The 17,822-nt window shown below is 34.9% G+C and overlaps 1 protein-coding gene and 1 pseudogene across 1 annotated transcript in view; both read right to left on the reverse strand.

The window, feature by feature from the left end:
* PIK3C3 (phosphatidylinositol 3-kinase catalytic subunit type 3) overlaps window positions 1-17,822 on the reverse strand; it is a 129,595-nt gene that overhangs the window by 54,171 nt on the left and 57,602 nt on the right. The window contains exons 11-15 of the mRNA XM_019751746.2: window positions 17,150-17,304; window positions 15,488-15,578; window positions 11,438-11,505; window positions 3,868-3,973; window positions 2,305-2,421 (exon numbers count right to left, since the gene is read on the reverse strand). Of these exons, the coding sequence (XP_019607305.1) occupies window positions 2,305-2,421; window positions 3,868-3,973; window positions 11,438-11,505; window positions 15,488-15,578; window positions 17,150-17,304 (537 nt within the window). The remainder of the gene's footprint in view (window positions 1-2,304; window positions 2,422-3,867; window positions 3,974-11,437; window positions 11,506-15,487; window positions 15,579-17,149; window positions 17,305-17,822) is intronic.
* LOC141573065 (LYR motif-containing protein 1 pseudogene) lies at window positions 5,387-7,603 on the reverse strand (annotated as a pseudogene).

Below are 17,822 nucleotides of genomic sequence, written 5' to 3' on the forward strand. Positions count from 1 at the left end.
CCACGGCCTCCACTCTTACTTAGTGCGTAAGTCCACACCTCCTGATGGCTGACAAAGACCCACTCCGCCTGTTTCCCTATCCTCTCTGCCCTCATCTCCTACTACTCTCTCACCTACTCCCTTTGCTCCAAAAACACTGGGCTTCTTCCTGTGTCACTGACATGTCACACATGTTCCCACACCAGGGCCTTTATCCTTGGTGTCCCTCTGGCTGGAATAGTCTCCTCTAGATATTCACAAGGTTTACTCCATCACCTGCTTCAGGCCTTTGTTCCAATGCCATCTTCTCAGTAAGGCCTTCCTGACCATTCTGTTGAGAAGTGAAACACTGCCTTACTACTGGAACCCAGCTTCTCCGATTCCCCTTGTCTGCTTTATTTTTCTCCATAGCCTAAATTATACCCAACATACTATGTATTTTACTTATTCATTTTGTTTACTTTCTCCTCCAACAGGAATGTAAGCTCCATAAAGATAGGAATTTCTATATTCATCGTTATATCCCCAGAACCTAGAAAAGTGCTTGGTATGTGTACAGAGTAGGCATGCAATAAATTTTTACAGAACAAATGAATAGTATCACCTAAAGAATCACAAAGTGAAAAAGACTACTAAACTTGCAAAATAAAAGCTTTAGTTTTTTAAAAACATCAGTGGAAAACACCTTTTTGTTACACCTTCAAACATCTACTCAGAGACCTCTTCTAAGAAGAGTTTTTCCTACACTATAAGTTGAGACAGAAAGAAGGTAGCAACAATATTACCATTTATTTTACCCATTTGATACCTAACTCACAGACTACCTTTCCACATATCTAACCCTGTTGTACTCACCATATGTCTCTCCCAACTTCATTACAAGGGGTGAAAAAGTGCTAATATGATTTTAAATTATTAGCAGCAGTCATGTCATTATTAGTAGTAGTAACACAAATAGTGGTAGTACAGAGTCATCTTGGCATTCCTCCATGGTGCTAAAGCTTGTTTCTGTGTAAATAAAATTGTTTGTCTTTTACCTCAACACAAAAAATGTCTAAAAAGATTTTTAGCCAATGTTGAGACTATATGTGAGACAGTCTAAGTTGAAATATAGGCTCTATGGCAAAACAAAATTTATTTTGGAGGGGTGATGTCTGAAATAAGTAGTCATTCTCCAGAACAGATAAAACTGAGGGGTAGGCAGTGGCTCTTGCGTGGTAAATAGAAGAGCATATTACATAAAAACAAACCATGCCTTAAATGTATGCCCCAAAGTGAGTTAAAGTAACAGACTCCCTCTGCTGGTGGGCATTTGGAATCACAAGGCTTCTCACACAGGCACTTCTGGGGCTAGAGGCTCCAGGGGAACACAGTAGGGATTTAGTTCTTTAACCACGGTTTATGATTCTTCTCAACAACAAAGAAAATGCCAACTCAATAAAAACGTGTTTTTCCTCAGCCTATTTTCTCCTTCCTAACCTTGTGAACATTATTGCACGTATATATATCTGCTAGCAATTCTCTTTAGACCTGGTCCCCTGCCTTTGAATCCCTGACTCAATTTTTCATTCTCCGCTCTCCACTTTCCTCTCACAAGCCCAGACAGCTACAGTAGCATGTATTGTGATTTTTAACAAAGGTCACAAAGAAAGATCTGCCTATTATGGGACGAGGTAAAGAGAAAAGATACCAAGTGAGTCCTTCATATCATTTAGGCTATTGATTAGGTAAAGGGACATATGAAGAACAGATACCCATCTATTCTCATCAAGAAGCCTCATTGTTGAGAGCAAGATCAATGTAATAGCCATAAGAACAGATACAAAGCCAGAACACTAGTTCTGCAACCTTAGGGAAGTCACTCTAAACCTTCATTTTCACGGATGAATTCTAACCTAAATGATCTCTAGAGGTCCTTTCCATGTCAAATGAATTATATTCTAGGATGCTAGATTCTAAAATAAGAGCCAAAAAAATACTGTAGGTAAAAATATGGACTCAAAACGGCTAGGTACCAATCCCAACACCAACATTTATGAGCTGAAGACACTGGAAAAAATTACTTAACCTCTCTAACCCTACTTTTCCTCACAACTGGGATAATAATAGTACCTAACGTACAGGGTTGTTGTGAGGATTAAATCAATACATGAAAACTCATAAAACATGATCTCACACATAATCAGTACTTTCAAGTTTTCGTATTACTATAATGACATGGTAAGAATTTCGTAAAATATATCAACCCAAAAAGAAAGTACCAAAGCTCAGTATTTTACGATGCCAAAACATGTCATCAACAGAAAGCAAAGCCCATAGGTTTACCTTTTTCTTACGATTCCCGCTTTCACGCTGCACTGCCTTCATGAGGTGCACCAGCCGATCTACAAACGTCTGCTGTGCAGCCAGCAAAGAACGCATAACTCTGACAGACTTATCACCCTGCAGGGATTCCACAGAAAGGAGAATTAGTTCTGTGCAGCATCATGATCAGGTCTTCTTTAATAGCATGGGTGATCTTTATTTACTCTTCTAGTAACTGCAAACTTCAATACAAAGTGTAATTGAAAAAGATTATCTTGATTCGGAGATAATGACAAACCTGCTCTTTTAGTTAAACCCCACCAACTCTTCCACAGTTGAAAATTATCTGCGTCTTCCATGAACATTAGTCTATCGAAAATAACATTTTTGTGTTTTTTCCCCACATACAACCATGTAACAAGATAGAATTCATTTACCCAAAATGCATTCATTCACTCATTCATTCAATAAATATCTGGACATCTATGATGTCTTCAGAAATGTGCTGGGCATATGGCAGAAACAATATTATCTCCAAGGGACTAAAAATCTACTAAAAATGGAACATACTCAAATAGCCACATATTACATGCTTGCTTAGTAAAACATAAGTCATAAAACTAAATGTTATAGTCTTATGTAGTGAGTCCCAGCTCCTAAATTATAAAATACATTTTCTCATTTTAATCTTTCATTTACACTGATAACGGCAGCTGGGCAAATATTATCATCTCATTTCAAAGATGGGAAAATTTAAGCTCAGAGGAACTGAGATTAGAAAAGAGGACCAACTGCTTATTTGCTAATCAGTTTGATATAGATCCTGAGCACCAAGAACTATATAAAAGTTTCATCGCAAAGAGTTCATAAGAGGTGATTTAAACTATTACAAGTATGAAACAGAAGATGAAAGATGCTACCAAGTAAAGTATTTCTGTAAATCAAATTAAGGCTGTGAGTTTTCTTTTCATTGCCTGTGCACCCTCTACTGGCTGAATGGTGACACTGCTTTAAAAATCACACAAACACCAGGGGGAAATTGCTTTATGTAAAAAGCAAAAAATATATATCAATTATATGGAAAGTATGACCATTATCTACAATATGACCACTGCCATATTTCTGAGAATGTCCCTAGTCTTGAAAAGAAAAACAGAAAACAGTGATGGAAATGAAAAAGCAGAGCTTTGGGGATTTTTCTTCCCTGCATAGGTTTATTTCATTCAATCAGGGATCAACAAACTTTCTCTAAAGGGCCAAGGATAAATATGTTAGGCCATACACTTTCCATTTCAACTGTTCAACTGCTATCATGGTGCAAAAGTGGCCAAAAATGATATGAAAACAAACGAGCGTGACTACTCATTATGTTCCAATAAAATTTTATTTATGAACACTGCAATTTGAATATCACATAATTTTCCTGTATCACCAAATATTATTCTTCTTTTAATTTTTTTCAATCATTTGAAAATATAAAAACCATTCTTAGCTCACAGGACATGAGCCAAACAACATAGCTCAAGGCAAGAGGCCAGATCGGGTCCATGCACTGTGTTTGCCAACCCCACATCAAATGGTTACCTTCAACAATGCTTGGCTGAACCGTCTCATTACGTTCAAGTACATCTCATGGGTCTTTGGATCTCTCTGTTGAGTATCTTGATCTTCACATTCCACTATCACATACCTTAAAAATATGTTGTCATTCAGATGATTTGAATGAAACTGAGATTCATTCTGCAAATACTTATTATGCCTTTCCGTTAAACCAGATTAATTCACAGGTGCCAAATAATTAAATGGGAGTAATGAGACATAATTTATCATCACTCATTTAAAAGTGGAAAGTCAAGGAACGTATACTACCATCTATAAAAGGAAAATTAATAAAAATGCCTTAATTTGCACAATATCCTAGATTTTCTAAAATTTTGGTGTCAAATCAAGCATTTTCTCCTAATACTTTATGAGTACATAGAGCATCAACATCTTCAGAAACCACCAAGGCTCACATATCTGCCAAGTGACATTAGACAAGAATATTTCACAACCTATGTAATACTTTTGGTATTATGTAAGGGACTCTGAAAACCAATCTGAAGCTATTCCCCTCATTAATATCCTTCTGAAAGACGAATAAAAATTTAAGTTGATTCTTCCTTTTCCATCAAATTTTCCCATTTCTCAAAAACCCATGTATAATCTTCAATCTTTTCTATCATAAAACTGTGGTCTTAGAGTCAAATGAAATTTTAAATATTTTCTTAAACCTAAACTACATATACAACTACAAAATCATATAAGCAGTAATCTGGATTAGATCTTTTTAAAAATAAATTTTATTAAATTTACTGGGGTAACAGTGGTTAATAAAGTTATATAGGTTTCAAAGTGTACCATTCTATAATAATCATCTGTATATCATATTGTGTGCTCACCACCCAAAGTCAAGTCTCCTTCCGTCATGATATATTTGACCTCCTTTATCCTCTTCTGCCTCCCTTCTCTCCCCTTTCCCTCTGGTTGAATTAGATCTTAGATGTCTCCTAATCCAATGTTTCTGTTTTTTTTGTGTGTGGGTTTTTTTTTGTTTTTTGTTTTTTTTTTAAGTATAGTTTCAAGTGTACAACATACAAGGTGTGATTAAAAAATACAGCAACTGTTTAAATTTTAAAAAATGTATTACAGTAAAAGACACATTACCATCAAAATACTCCCCCTAAGTTCAAACACACTTATCCCATCATTCTTGCCACTTTCTGAAGCAGTTCTGGAAGTCCTCTTTTGTGACTGTCTTTAGTTGCGCAGTCATGGTTGCCTCAATGTCCTGAATCCATTCAAACGTTTACTTTTCATGGTCATTTTGACTTTGGGGAAAAACCAGAAGTCGCATGGTGCCAGATCTGGTGAATACGGTAGACGAAGACACACCATAATATTTTTATTTAACAGAAATTACTGTACCAGAAGCGATGTATGACATGGATTGTTATGATGGAGGATGAAGTAAAGACACTCACGAAAGAGGACTTCCAGAACTGCTTCAGAAAGTGGCAAGAATGATGGGATAAATGTGTTAAAAGCTAGGGTGAGTATTTTGAAGGAGGTTAATGGCAATGTGTCTTTTACTGTAATAATTTTTTTTACTTTTATAAGGGGAATTTATCTGGAAGTTGAAAGAGTCAACAGAGCACAATGCATATAAAAAAGCCCATTTTTAAGCAAATGTGTAACTTGAAAAAACAATCTCAAAATATTCTGAGGGCGCTATATCGTTTGAGAACTTCCAGCCACTGGGTAATTTCTTTGTATCAGCTGGCATGTCTAGTGATGGCATTCCCATGAAAAGCTTTGTCATTTTTCAGTCTTCCTCCCACAGGCCTATGTCTTATTTCCAGATGATGCTTCAGGGAGGATGGAAGGTCCATGACTTCTACGATTAGTGTCGTCTACTGAAGCATCAAGACCTGGCAAACTGAGCACACATCATACGGTGAGTACCAATATTTGGGGGGGCGTTTAAGAAGATATTTGAATTTATGCCCCTAATCAGAAGGGTTTTGTTATCTGGTTTACACTGAAGACCTATTTGGGTCATTCTGAGAAATAAATTTTCTTCTGCGTTAGGAAACCTCATCGTGAGACTTGAGATATACTGGTTTGGAAAGTTTACTCAGTTTTTCCTGGCATTGAAGTTCCCGACCTCGTAATGAGGTGAGGACCATTGGAGGCAGATGAATCTTGGGTAAGGAATCAAGCAATGCAGTCCAATTTCAATCCTGGCTGTGCATTCATCTAACACTGCTTAATCAGGTCTGTATCTGTGAGATATTTTTGTTTTTCTGGAACAGAGTTCTGGCTTAATTTACTATATACTGTTCTTCTTTAATGATGTCTTCCATCTGCCCTGATGCCACCTGCCATTTCCTCGCAAGCCTGAAAATTCAGTGGTAGAGGCCGAGAACCTCTTGTAACGTTGCTGTTGTCATTCCCCCATTCTTCCTTCCCCTATCCACAGAAGCACCACAGCCCCAGAAGGGCTGAGAGGAGGTGGTCCTGGGAGCCAAATTGAGCCTGGGCAGATGGAGCTCGGGCATGTCTGGCAGCAATTATTTTTTATTTAAACATTCACCGTATCTTTTGATCACACCTCGTAGCTCCCTTCAGAGGATATAAAGAAACTGATGCTAGATGCCATATCTTAAATACTTTCAGTAGCCCAACATACACAATATATAGTCTTATATATAGAAATGTTTTAAAGTTTGATAAAAATAAGAGCCTTCCCCTCCCAACTTCCCAGTGTTATGCTTTACCATTATGATAACAGGTGTTCTGGAAGTCCCGAGTTGTATAACCTAGAATATTCTGTCAAGTGGTATGAAGAACTGAACCATAACACCATATCATGTTCCCAACAAGTGTTGTAAACCAAAAATTCAAGAAGGCATTCTTGAATCTTGAATCAAGAAAGCCTCTTCGAGACACAGGGCATATATGACTAAAATAAAATTAATTAAAATTAAATAAAATTCAAAATTCAGTTTCTCAGTCATTCGATCCATATTTTGAATGCTCAGTAGCTATATATGCATCACTGCAGATTAATTCCATCACTGCAGAATGTTTTATTGGACAGCTCTATACTACATGAATAAGCTAACAACAGTTAAGATGAACTCATATTTCCTATTCATGGTATTCCAAGATGTTTGGTCACTTCAGGATACTACCTAAGAATGTCGAACAGTGATTCTAAACTGTAAAACTTTCAACTATTCAAACCCAATCCGTATACTTTTACCCTTTAAAGTCCTTGACTGCATGATCTTAGTATATTTATTGTATTTTTCTGTGTTTATGTAGCAAAGTAATTTCTAAATGAGCAATAAAGATGACACATTGTACAGTCTCCATTGTTCTGTTTTGCTCTCCTTGGTCACCAAATAAACACAATGGCCACAGTGATTGCCTGTGATTGAGGGTATATGTTGATACTCATGATAAAGATCAAGTCTCAAATACCTTTCAAAATCATTCAAGCCAAAGTTCTGCTGCAAAGATAAAATATCTAAAATAACAATATTTAAATTAAAAAAAATTACAATAAAAGATTAACACGTTGCGTACGGATCACGAGAATCTTCACGAGGGATTTAAACCCCGCCGTACGCAACGTGTTAAAAAATCTAAAATAAAAATAACAGCACCATTTGCAAACTATGAAGGCAAATTAAGATCAAGACTAGAAGACCTAGATTTGAATCATTTCTGAATTCTCTACACAGCAGTATGCTAGATTCTACAAATCACTCTACGGTATGCCCTTTAAACCTGTCATCTTCAAGTTAGAAAAGCAGACAAAAGTGTCCCAGTAACCATTTTAAGATGACATCAGTGGACTACCATACCTGTTTCCTGGTAATTTTGTTTTGTGGGGCAAATAACCTTTATTACTTTGAAAGGACTTAACAGTTATAGAAAACATGTCAAAGCATCCAAAGTTTACTTTCAATTTCAACATACTGGTATAGCTATAAAAATAAAATACGGAATGGATTTATAGATCCTGATACCTAACACTTTATAGATTGGAGACTATAACTCCCCTCTGCGGCTTAAAGGTTGACACTGTTCATTTTAAAAGGATTGTTTGCACAACAATAGTCCCCTAAGGATTCAGCCATAGCAGGAATCCCATTTAAATGACTGGAAAGGGAAGAAATGAAAAAGGAAATTCAAAATGTTCAAAAGGTAATAGCATAATCAATTAAAATTTGTATTTTAATACATTTGTTATAATAAAGTAAAGCTTAGGGTGAGAGGCACTTAAATTGTCACATTTGATTAATATTTTTATACTATTCTGTCCGTGATCAAAGGAAAAGAATGATCATTTTAAACCAACTGTTTGAAATGACTTCCCATATTTTCACCTACAATCATTAATGCGATGTCTATCAAAGTCAGAAGTCCACATCACCTGCTTTTTTTCCCCATGAGTATTTCTGAATATGTAACAGGAGCGAACTTTAAATATGGGAAAAACAATTGCTGTTCAGAGAATGAATAGGCATAGCACATGCCACTGCATCAGTGATTCAGAGATACAGTAGGAAAACATAAATCAAATCTAAGTTTGATGGAATGTTTATAAGACTGTGAGCTGGTGCTGCACTTTGTTTATTATCTGTGGAGAAAGGTTCTTTCTGAACAGAAATGGTTGCCTTGTTCAAAACTGCTCATCTAATAGGTTTCCTACTGTTCAGCAGCTTTCAGAATGGCTTGAAAACTCGTCCTATTAGAAAGAAGAGATCAAAGATACTATCACCACTAATTTCAGGTTTTACAATGAAATCTGGTCTACAATGTAATCCAAAGAATGCATAATTTGTAGGTGCACACACAGCTCTTATAATAGTAACCAGTGCAGATTATAAATTCTGAGCTAGAGAAAACTTTCCATGAATATTTTAAGGAAATAACAATACCTATAACAAAATTCTTAGCAAATGACTTAAAATATATACAATCTTAATTTAAAAATAACTAAGAAGCTTACCAGTACTTATTCAAAAACTTGGCAACATGCTCCACACATTTTTTAATTTCCTTTTAATATTTACTTAGAATTTCATGAGGAAATATTTTTCTGTAACACCAGTGAACAGACATCCACTTAAGAATTCAGGTTGGAATATAGAGAACATTAGGATGCAAGAGGTTACATTCAAAGGAAATAGTAGTGATTTGGCAATGTGAGAATTTCTAAGTAAACTTTTAAAAATAAAAATAGTGATTAATAACTAGCCAAAACATTCTGTGGGTATATTTTCAAGGACACACTGAAATTTACTATGAGAAAAAATGTTTTATGAATATTACATTAAACTGCTAAAGTGAAAGCAAGGAACTATTTTTCTCCCCACTACTAAAGCCAGGAAAAATCACAGAGGGTACAAAAATGACAGATTTAGTCAAGATTACCGATAGTGGTTTTCTTTTTCGTAAAGAGAACCATAAAGACTGAAACTAAATAATGATTTATTGTTCATGTAAATAATAGACAAGTGTGTTTGTAAAGAGCCCTTTAATTTAGTTACCTGTTTCTTGGCTTCAGGGTGCAGTGTGCACGATATCATTAGGTTTGGAGAATGGGAGAGTAAAGTTAAGGCTTGATTTGACCTACTAAGACAGTTTTTCTAAACTCAGTCTAAAACAAGACAGTGTTTTATTTTGCCATGGAAAGCAAAGTGCCTCATTATTTTTCAAAACTTATGAGCTTTCAGAATGGATGCCTATTAATTTGTACTGTTTAAATAAACACAGTAAACTGAGCTGTAAGGTTAGATCAGAGATCATTTCCACACTTAAAAAATATCAAGGATATCAAGTTTTAGGTATTCTCTCATATGTACAAAAGGCTTCAGGTAGGGCTTACCCAGCTGCCTCTTCCCTTTGTTTGCTCTGTAAAACTGGATAAGGCACTCTTGTCTGGTGTTTAATCCTAGTGCTTTTTTTTTATTATTATTATTGAAACAAAATATTTCTCAAAATAAGCTTAAGTGGCTTAAGCTTCTTGTCCCTTACACTTTAAAACTTGGGACAGATAAAGCAAACCATGCTTCATATTAATTGTGTCTCAAGAAGTCAATTAACCTTTCTGTGCCTTAGTTTCTCCCTTTCCTTTGAATCAGAAAAACTGTTCTCATGTAAAATAGAGGTATTTATACTTACCGTATGTAACTTCACAGGGACAAATAAGAAAAGGTCAATGAAAATACTCTGTAAATGGCAAAGTCCTAGATGAATGATCTAATCCTAATTCAGGTTCTTTCAAGTTCAATTACATCATGCCTCTGCCTCAGTTTCCTCATCTATAAATTAAGTAACTTCAAATTGAAATCTTTGAGTTTTGTATAATTCTAATGTTTTGGTAAATAATGTGAAAACACTCTGAAGGACTATGAAGTATCATACACTACTTAAATAGCATAAAAAGCAAACAGATATCAAACTGAAAAAAAAATTACCTTACCTAATTTTATCTTAAATATTGGAAAGTCAGTGAAAGGAAGAGAAAATATGGCGCTAAGCATTTCCATGAGCAGTTGTAAAGGAATAGAATTAGATGTACGAGGTATGATCAAAAAAATATAGTAAATGTTTAAGTAAAAAAAATTATTACAATAAAAGACATATTACCATTAATCCCCCTCAAAATTCCCCCTCGCTTCAAATACACTGATCTCATCGTTCTTGCCACTTTGTAAAGCAGCTCTGAAAGTCCTCTTTCGTCAGTGTCTTTAGTTGCACTGTCATGGCATTTTGACTTTGGGGAAGAGCCAGAAGTCGTACGGTGCCAGATCCAGTGAATAAGATGGGTAACGATACTTTGCAATGTTTTTATTTGACAGAAACTATAGTATACCAGAAGCGATGTGTGACACAACAGTGTTGTCATGGTGGAAGATGATTTACAGCACACTTTAAAACACACCTTCTCTCAACCATAGCTCACACCCGATTGACTGCACTGAACAAGTTGAAACTTTACTAAGGTTCGATGTGCCACTTTCCGCATTGAAGATCCCTGCCTTTCCATTGGGTGGCTCTAGGCAACAGCATTCACCATATTTATTGATCACAACGGAGAGGCTCCGTGTCACACATCACTTCTGGTAGAGCAATTTCTGTCAAACAAAAACATTATGGTGTGTCCTCATCCACTTTATTCACTGGACCTGGTACCGTGTGACATCTGGCTATTCCCCAAAGTCAAAATGACCATGAAAGGTAAACATTTAGAATTGATTCAGGACATCGAGGTAGTCAGGACAGTGCAACTAAAGACACTGATGAAAGAGGACTTCCAGAACTGCTTCAGGAAGTGGCAAAAACGATGGCATAAGTGTGTTTGAAGCGAGGGGGAATATTTTGAGGGGGATTAATGGCAATGTGTCTTTTACTGTAATAATTTTTGTTTATTTAAACATTCACCATATTCTTTGATCACACCTCATAAATACTGCATTTAGTCCTTTGATGATTGTTCATACCTTATTTTAAACTCACTTTATGTATACAGTATGGGAAAAAAAACAGCACTAAAGAGTGACAAGAAAATAAACATAAAATTATATTCACATACCAGTATAAATAATTAGCCAGTGTTGAGTTTTTGCAGGCTCTTGATATCAAGAAGGTGCAGAGATCTTGCTGAAAGAATGAAAGCAAATGTATATATATTACCTTCTGCTATTAACAAAGAGAAAATAAGAGAGTATACATTTGCCTATCAGTTTTTATCTACACATCTTATGTCAGAGATCAGACATAAGATTTCATGCATGGATCTATCCCTGCCTCCCTCCATCCAGTATTTATTCTAACTCAGTATTTATTTCATAATGTGAGAGGCTAAGGCTGCCATGGTTCACAGACTTCCTTGTCCTACTGGAAGCTTAATATTTAGTGTAGTAGAGAAATATTAAAGAAACAGTCCTAGAAATAATTTAGACAGGAACGTCAACAGAGGCAGCAATCAGGACGTGATATTTAGGCAAGACGAAAATGACACTATGTACAAAGGCCCTGAACTTGACTGTTCAAGGAATTTTTAAAAGGCCCAATGTGGCTAAATTAGAGTGAACACTAGACTAAAGGGGGCCTAAAAGGTAGGCAACGTCCAGGTTGTTCAAGACCTTTAAGGTCACACTACTGAGTACAGATTTGATTTCCAAAGCAATGGATACTCAACATAAGATCTTAAGGAGGAGAGTGAGATGACCTGATCTACACTTTATGAAAAGGACTTCAGTTGCTCTGAGAGGTACGGACCTGATATCAGTTAGGACACTATTACAGTAGTCCAGAGGAGTTAACCGTGAGAGTGGTGATAGAGAGATGTGGACAGATTTTTAAAAATATTTTGCAAGTATAATTAATAGGAATTGCTGATGAAGAGGAAGTAGGAAAGAAATACAGTAACTCCCAAATTTATGGATTGGGTTGATTTGTTATAGCATACAGATGAAAACTGCAAGTGAGGAATGGGCTAGCGTGTGGGCAGAGAGCTGTATTTTAAAATACTAAGTTTGAAATACATGTCGGATATACAAGGGAGATCCAGTAGGTTGATCATTTGAGTATATGAATCTAAAACTCAGGTGAGAGAAATGCACTAGAAATATAAATTTGAGTTTACCAGTACAGCCTAGGGCGAGAGTATAAATTGAGACTGGAAGAGGACCCTGAGGAACATTAAGATGTCAAGCAGTGGAGAAAAAGTGCTGACAAAGGAAACAGAAAGAACAGCAAGGAGTGAAGAGGAAAACAAGGGATGTACGATATCATCTAAACCGTGAAGAGAGTTTGGTATTCAAGGGAGTGATTTACTTTGCTGAATATTGCTGAGAGGAACTGAAAACTATGCACAATCATAAACATTAAAGTCATTTACTACTTTAGCAAAGTAAGTTTTAATATAATGATGGGAAGTAAAGGCCAGAATGATGAGCGTTAAAGACTCGAAAGAAAGGAAGGAGAGAGTCAGTAGGTACAAACAACTCCTCTGAGAAGCTTGATCATGAAGAGAAGTCAGAAAACAAGTTGCTGTTCCGCGGAATGTGGTGTCAAGAAAGAGTTTCTGTTTCCTCATTTCTGAATTTTTAAGACAGGAGGTACTAACACACATTTGTATATATCCACCAGGAAAAGAAGAGAGCCTATCTTTGAAGGCAGTTATATTTCTTCTGTGTAAGAAAACAGAAGCAAAAGATGGGAAAGGGTTCATGTCTGTTAACCTGTGATGGGAAATTGGGACCATTATTACCTAATGGTTTCCATTAAGTCTGAGCAGAATTGTCATCTGGAGATTGGGAGACAGGGCATAAAGAACAGAGTAGAAAAGCTACGAAACAGTCATTGCAGAGCAGGGAGAGCAACCCAACTAGAGAAACGTAAGATGGCAGACAGTGCAGTGTGCCAGCCTGACGTTTGTGGTCATGAATTTATAGTGATAGCAACAGCTTAGCTATGTTCTTTTCTTAGGCACAGAGAAATTAAGCAATTAATTATGCTTATCAAGAGTTAAGGTTTTGCCAGAGAAACTGAAGGTACCAATAAAAGAATGATTAAAATGATGAGCTATGGGATAAAAGCTATATTCAAAGAAAAGCAAATATTAAAGGGGGCTGATGAACAAAGAAAGGGGTAGAGATCAATTGATTAGCAGTTTCAATGCAGTATGAGTACTTAAGAAAGTAAGCTAGAGTAATAAGAGCTTGTTATCACAAAGCAGATATGTCATTACTTTCAGAGGTGGCAAGAAGTCGTATTTCCAATTTTAGAGCTAAAACTTTAGCACTAGAGTTTAAATGTGTAACATTTAAAAACCCAATAAGGAAAACTCCTTAATCAGAAAGCCATAATATAATGCTGACTCCACTAGTTGAAAAGGTAGAATCTAAGTCTAAAGTTTATCTTTGACTATGAGAAGGACACTATACTTTTCTATAGTAACATACAATTTAAATCGAAAATGTGTTTCATCTGACACTGCTTTTTTTCATTAAAAATATTATTTACAGAGTTTAAATAGGGGAGAATTAAATTGAAAAACTTTTGTGAAACAGGAAACACATACAGTACAATTTTAAACTCAATTTGGATGAAAATCAATGTGGATGAGCAATATTTTAAAAATTTTAAACAATGAGAAGAATCTTCTTTAAGCAAAAAGAATCTCATATTGAAGGTCAGAGATATAAGAAAAAATAGTGAATAAGGATACAGGTAAGAACCTCTACACAGTTACTGATTGTATACAATAAAAATATTAGCTAATCTGGGGGTTAAATGAGATAGAACTAAATCACTAGATAAAAATTACATACAAGTAAACAAGTGTACTGTTTTGGACAAAGGTGATACTGATTATGCCAGACTTAAAGTTAGAGATAGATGTTAAAATAGCTAGGATAACCAGCACAAGAATCAATATAGAAAATATAACCTCTAAGCTGGACGTAGAAATGGAAGATAAGGAGAGGATGCAGCCAAAAACAGGCAAGAAAAAAATATGTTAAAAAAAAACACCAGAAAGTACCATATAAGATGGCGAACAAATTCCAAATACACCTCTAATCACAGTAAAAACAAATGTGGTAAAAGTTCCAGTTAAATAAAAGACAGGAGTGTTAATCTGGATTAACAAACAAAATCAGTTAGATGATGTTCTTAACAGAGAAATCTAAAATATAAAGCCACAGAAATATTGAAAGAACTGAAGAGTATACCAGTGAATGCTAATAAAGACGAAAAAGACTTTAAGGCAAAAACATAATTAGATATAAAGAGGTTTATTGAACAGTGATAAAAGATTCAATGTATACTTGAATGCACCTACTAAAATAGCTTCAAAATAGTTAAAGCAAACACCGAGAGAAATACAAGAAGTTGATAATTGTACCACTCCACAGGGGGAAATTTTCTCTGATTCTTTAATAGATCAAGCAGGAAAAAATATCAGGCAAGGGTACAGAAGATTTCAACCACACTCCTAAATTTCGACTAAAAGTAATATATATGCATTAAAAAGTCAACTAAGCTTTTTAATATCAAAGCATGTATTATTTTAAACATTATGGGTATGAAAGATTCTTCTCAAATTAGAAGTCTTAGGAAAAAAATTCAACAATACATATTAGATCAGCTTCCACAAAGGTACTTCCAAATGTACTTTTCAGAGTAACACTAGCCAAATAAGCCTATTTTACCTCAAACATTAGTCTACTTATCTATAAAGATTTAATTTTTTGTATAAGTTAAAAACAGCTTCTTAGCATATTATCCTTTTTTCAAAGTCATACTTTTTACAGAGTAATCACAAACACAATTACAATGTTCATTAATATATTAACGATAAATATTCTGAGTTTCCTTAATAAAATATTCAATGTTATTTTCCTATTGGATATGAATCCATTTATTGGTGCTCAGAGCACCAATAAAATGCCTTGAATTGAAGACTACATGGCACTTTTTTCTGAGAGGTAAATCAGCGTGCATCATAAAACAAGTTATTTAATAACATTGTAATATTTCATTTATTAATCAAAGTTTATGTTCTAAAGAACAACATAAAATATTGATCTGGTAGGGGTTCTCCTATAGGAAACTTGAAAAGCTCTGTACTCACCTCCAGATTTTCACCATCTGAACCTTCTTTTGTTTTAGATGCAGGAGGAGGGGAAGACACTGGAGGAAGAGGGCTGCTTATAATTTGGGAGCTGAAAAAATAATAAGGGATATTTCTGATATGTAAATATTCTGTCTGCAAGAAAAGACAGACATTTTTTTTAGCATGGTTCACCTCAATTTTGTCTGGTTAAAGTGTCACATCTTAAAGTGAGCACTGTGCAAAACTTGTCACATTATGCTCTGGAAAAAGAGGTCCCATAGTCATAAAATACAGGTAATAGCCTCTTGGAGATGTATGTGCAAGTCTGCATATTAAAGGTTTTGATAACTACTGTGGTTCCAAAAAAGAGGCCATTTTACTTTAAACTAGCATTTCAGCATTGCCGAAACATATATGGCCACAAGACCATCCCGACCTCTTTTTTACCTTTTTATAAAATAAAATTAGTGACTAGTGGACCATAATTTGGTAAATACTGGATTACAGTTTACATCCTGTCATAAAATCTTAGACTTCTAGAAAGCATTCTAGGTGCCATAAGGAGAAAGGTAAATTAGCATAACCAGAAATTGTAGGCCTCCAGTGTACAGTGTGAGAAAATGTAAGGCAGTTTCTTTTCCTAAATATAGATGAATATAAAGCAGGCCAGGGAAGAAAAAAATGTTTTTTTCCTGTTTTTTAGTTCTTCTCTAAATGAAACACAGAAGATGAAAAACAGCAATAACATAAACTTAAAGGAAATTTTAGAAATATAATCATGAGGTTATATGATAATTGAAATAATTGGACTGAATAAGGAAATGTGATTCTAGACCTCATTCTGTCATTAACCAATCTCATGAGCTTTACAAAACAAGTTGATATTGATGGGCTTCAGATTTCTCACCCAAAGATTCATATTTATCTCAAATTTTAAGATTTTATGGAAAGCACAATGGCAAAGTAGAAAGAACAGGAACTTGGGAGTCAACTCTACCATTTGCAAGGTAGACATATGACTTTGGGCAATTTACTTAACTTCTAGTTAAGTCTTTCATATCTACATTTGGGAAATGAATACCTACCTCTGAGGATTATTGGTGAGAGTTTTAATTGTTACTATTGTTAATAGCTGACTTTTAATTCAAGTAACATGCTGTTTCTTTAGTATAATTACTAAACAAGTGAAAAGCAGCCAATAAAAGAAATGCAACTTATACAATAAAATATTTGAGTTCAGTGACATGCCCAGTCCTTCATTTTATTTTTGCATGAACAGTAAAGAGTATCCAACCCTTAACCATGTCGGACAGTTTTCTAAATGCTTTATGTGTATTAACTCATTTAATCTTAAAGATCACTTACTACTGTTATATCCTCACTTTTAAAATGAGAAACTGGGACCACACAGAGAATTATGTAACTTACAAGTTTATACAACCAGTTAAGTGGCAGAGTCAAGATTTTAACTTAGGTATTCTGATTCCACAGCCTGAAAACACACTGCTCTGTAATATAGTAACTTGTATTCTATGAGTTCACAGGCCATATTTACTGGTAAAACTTCAAACTTAGTACCAACGAGGGTTTCATACATCTGAGGAAAACAAGACAGAGAGAGTGTTTGAAAAGGGGGGAAACTATCATATTTGAAATTAATTCCTCCATGGATATTCATACCTATCTATTTCTGTAGAATTTATTCCAGAACTAGACACACTCTCTGACACTGAACCCTGATTATCCTTCTTGGTAGGTTCTAATCCATTCTTTATATCATCAAAGTTCTCATATTTGAGAGCTTGGACCAGCTGTAATAGGTACATCAACAAATCCTGGAAAACAAACAAACAATATATTAGAAAAACAAATGCAATATGATTATAGACATAATTTATTCCTAAATATCAAGCTAGTAATTTACTTTTATCTCCCACTTATCTATGAGCTGTGATACCTTTGGCAGTTTACTAGGAGTCCTAACCTCTGGCATCTCACTGGGTGCTGATCTATAAAATAGACATAATCATTTAAGCCTTAGAGATGAGTTGTGAGGAAAAATCAGTTAATAGAACAAAAGTCACAGAACAGTGCTTGGCACAGAGTAAGTGGCCAGTAAATGCCTTGTTTAAAGTAGTATACAAAAAGCAAAGAAAAAAATAAAAACAAACAAAAAAATGATTGAAATGATTCATGTAAACTAAGAAATTAAGGAAAGATACTTTTTTCAGTAATAGATCAGAAAATGGCATTTTATGTTTAAGATTACAAAAGAAACTCTAAATTTTCAAGTTTTCAAAGAATTTGTTTCATAACCTTTCTGATTAGAATTTTTAAAAATCCTGCATTTTGT

The sequence above is a fragment of the Rhinolophus sinicus genome, linkage group LG09, assembly GCF_036562045.2.
Source record: "Rhinolophus sinicus isolate RSC01 linkage group LG09, ASM3656204v1, whole genome shotgun sequence".
Classification (NCBI taxonomy): Eukaryota; Metazoa; Chordata; class Mammalia; order Chiroptera; family Rhinolophidae; genus Rhinolophus; species Rhinolophus sinicus.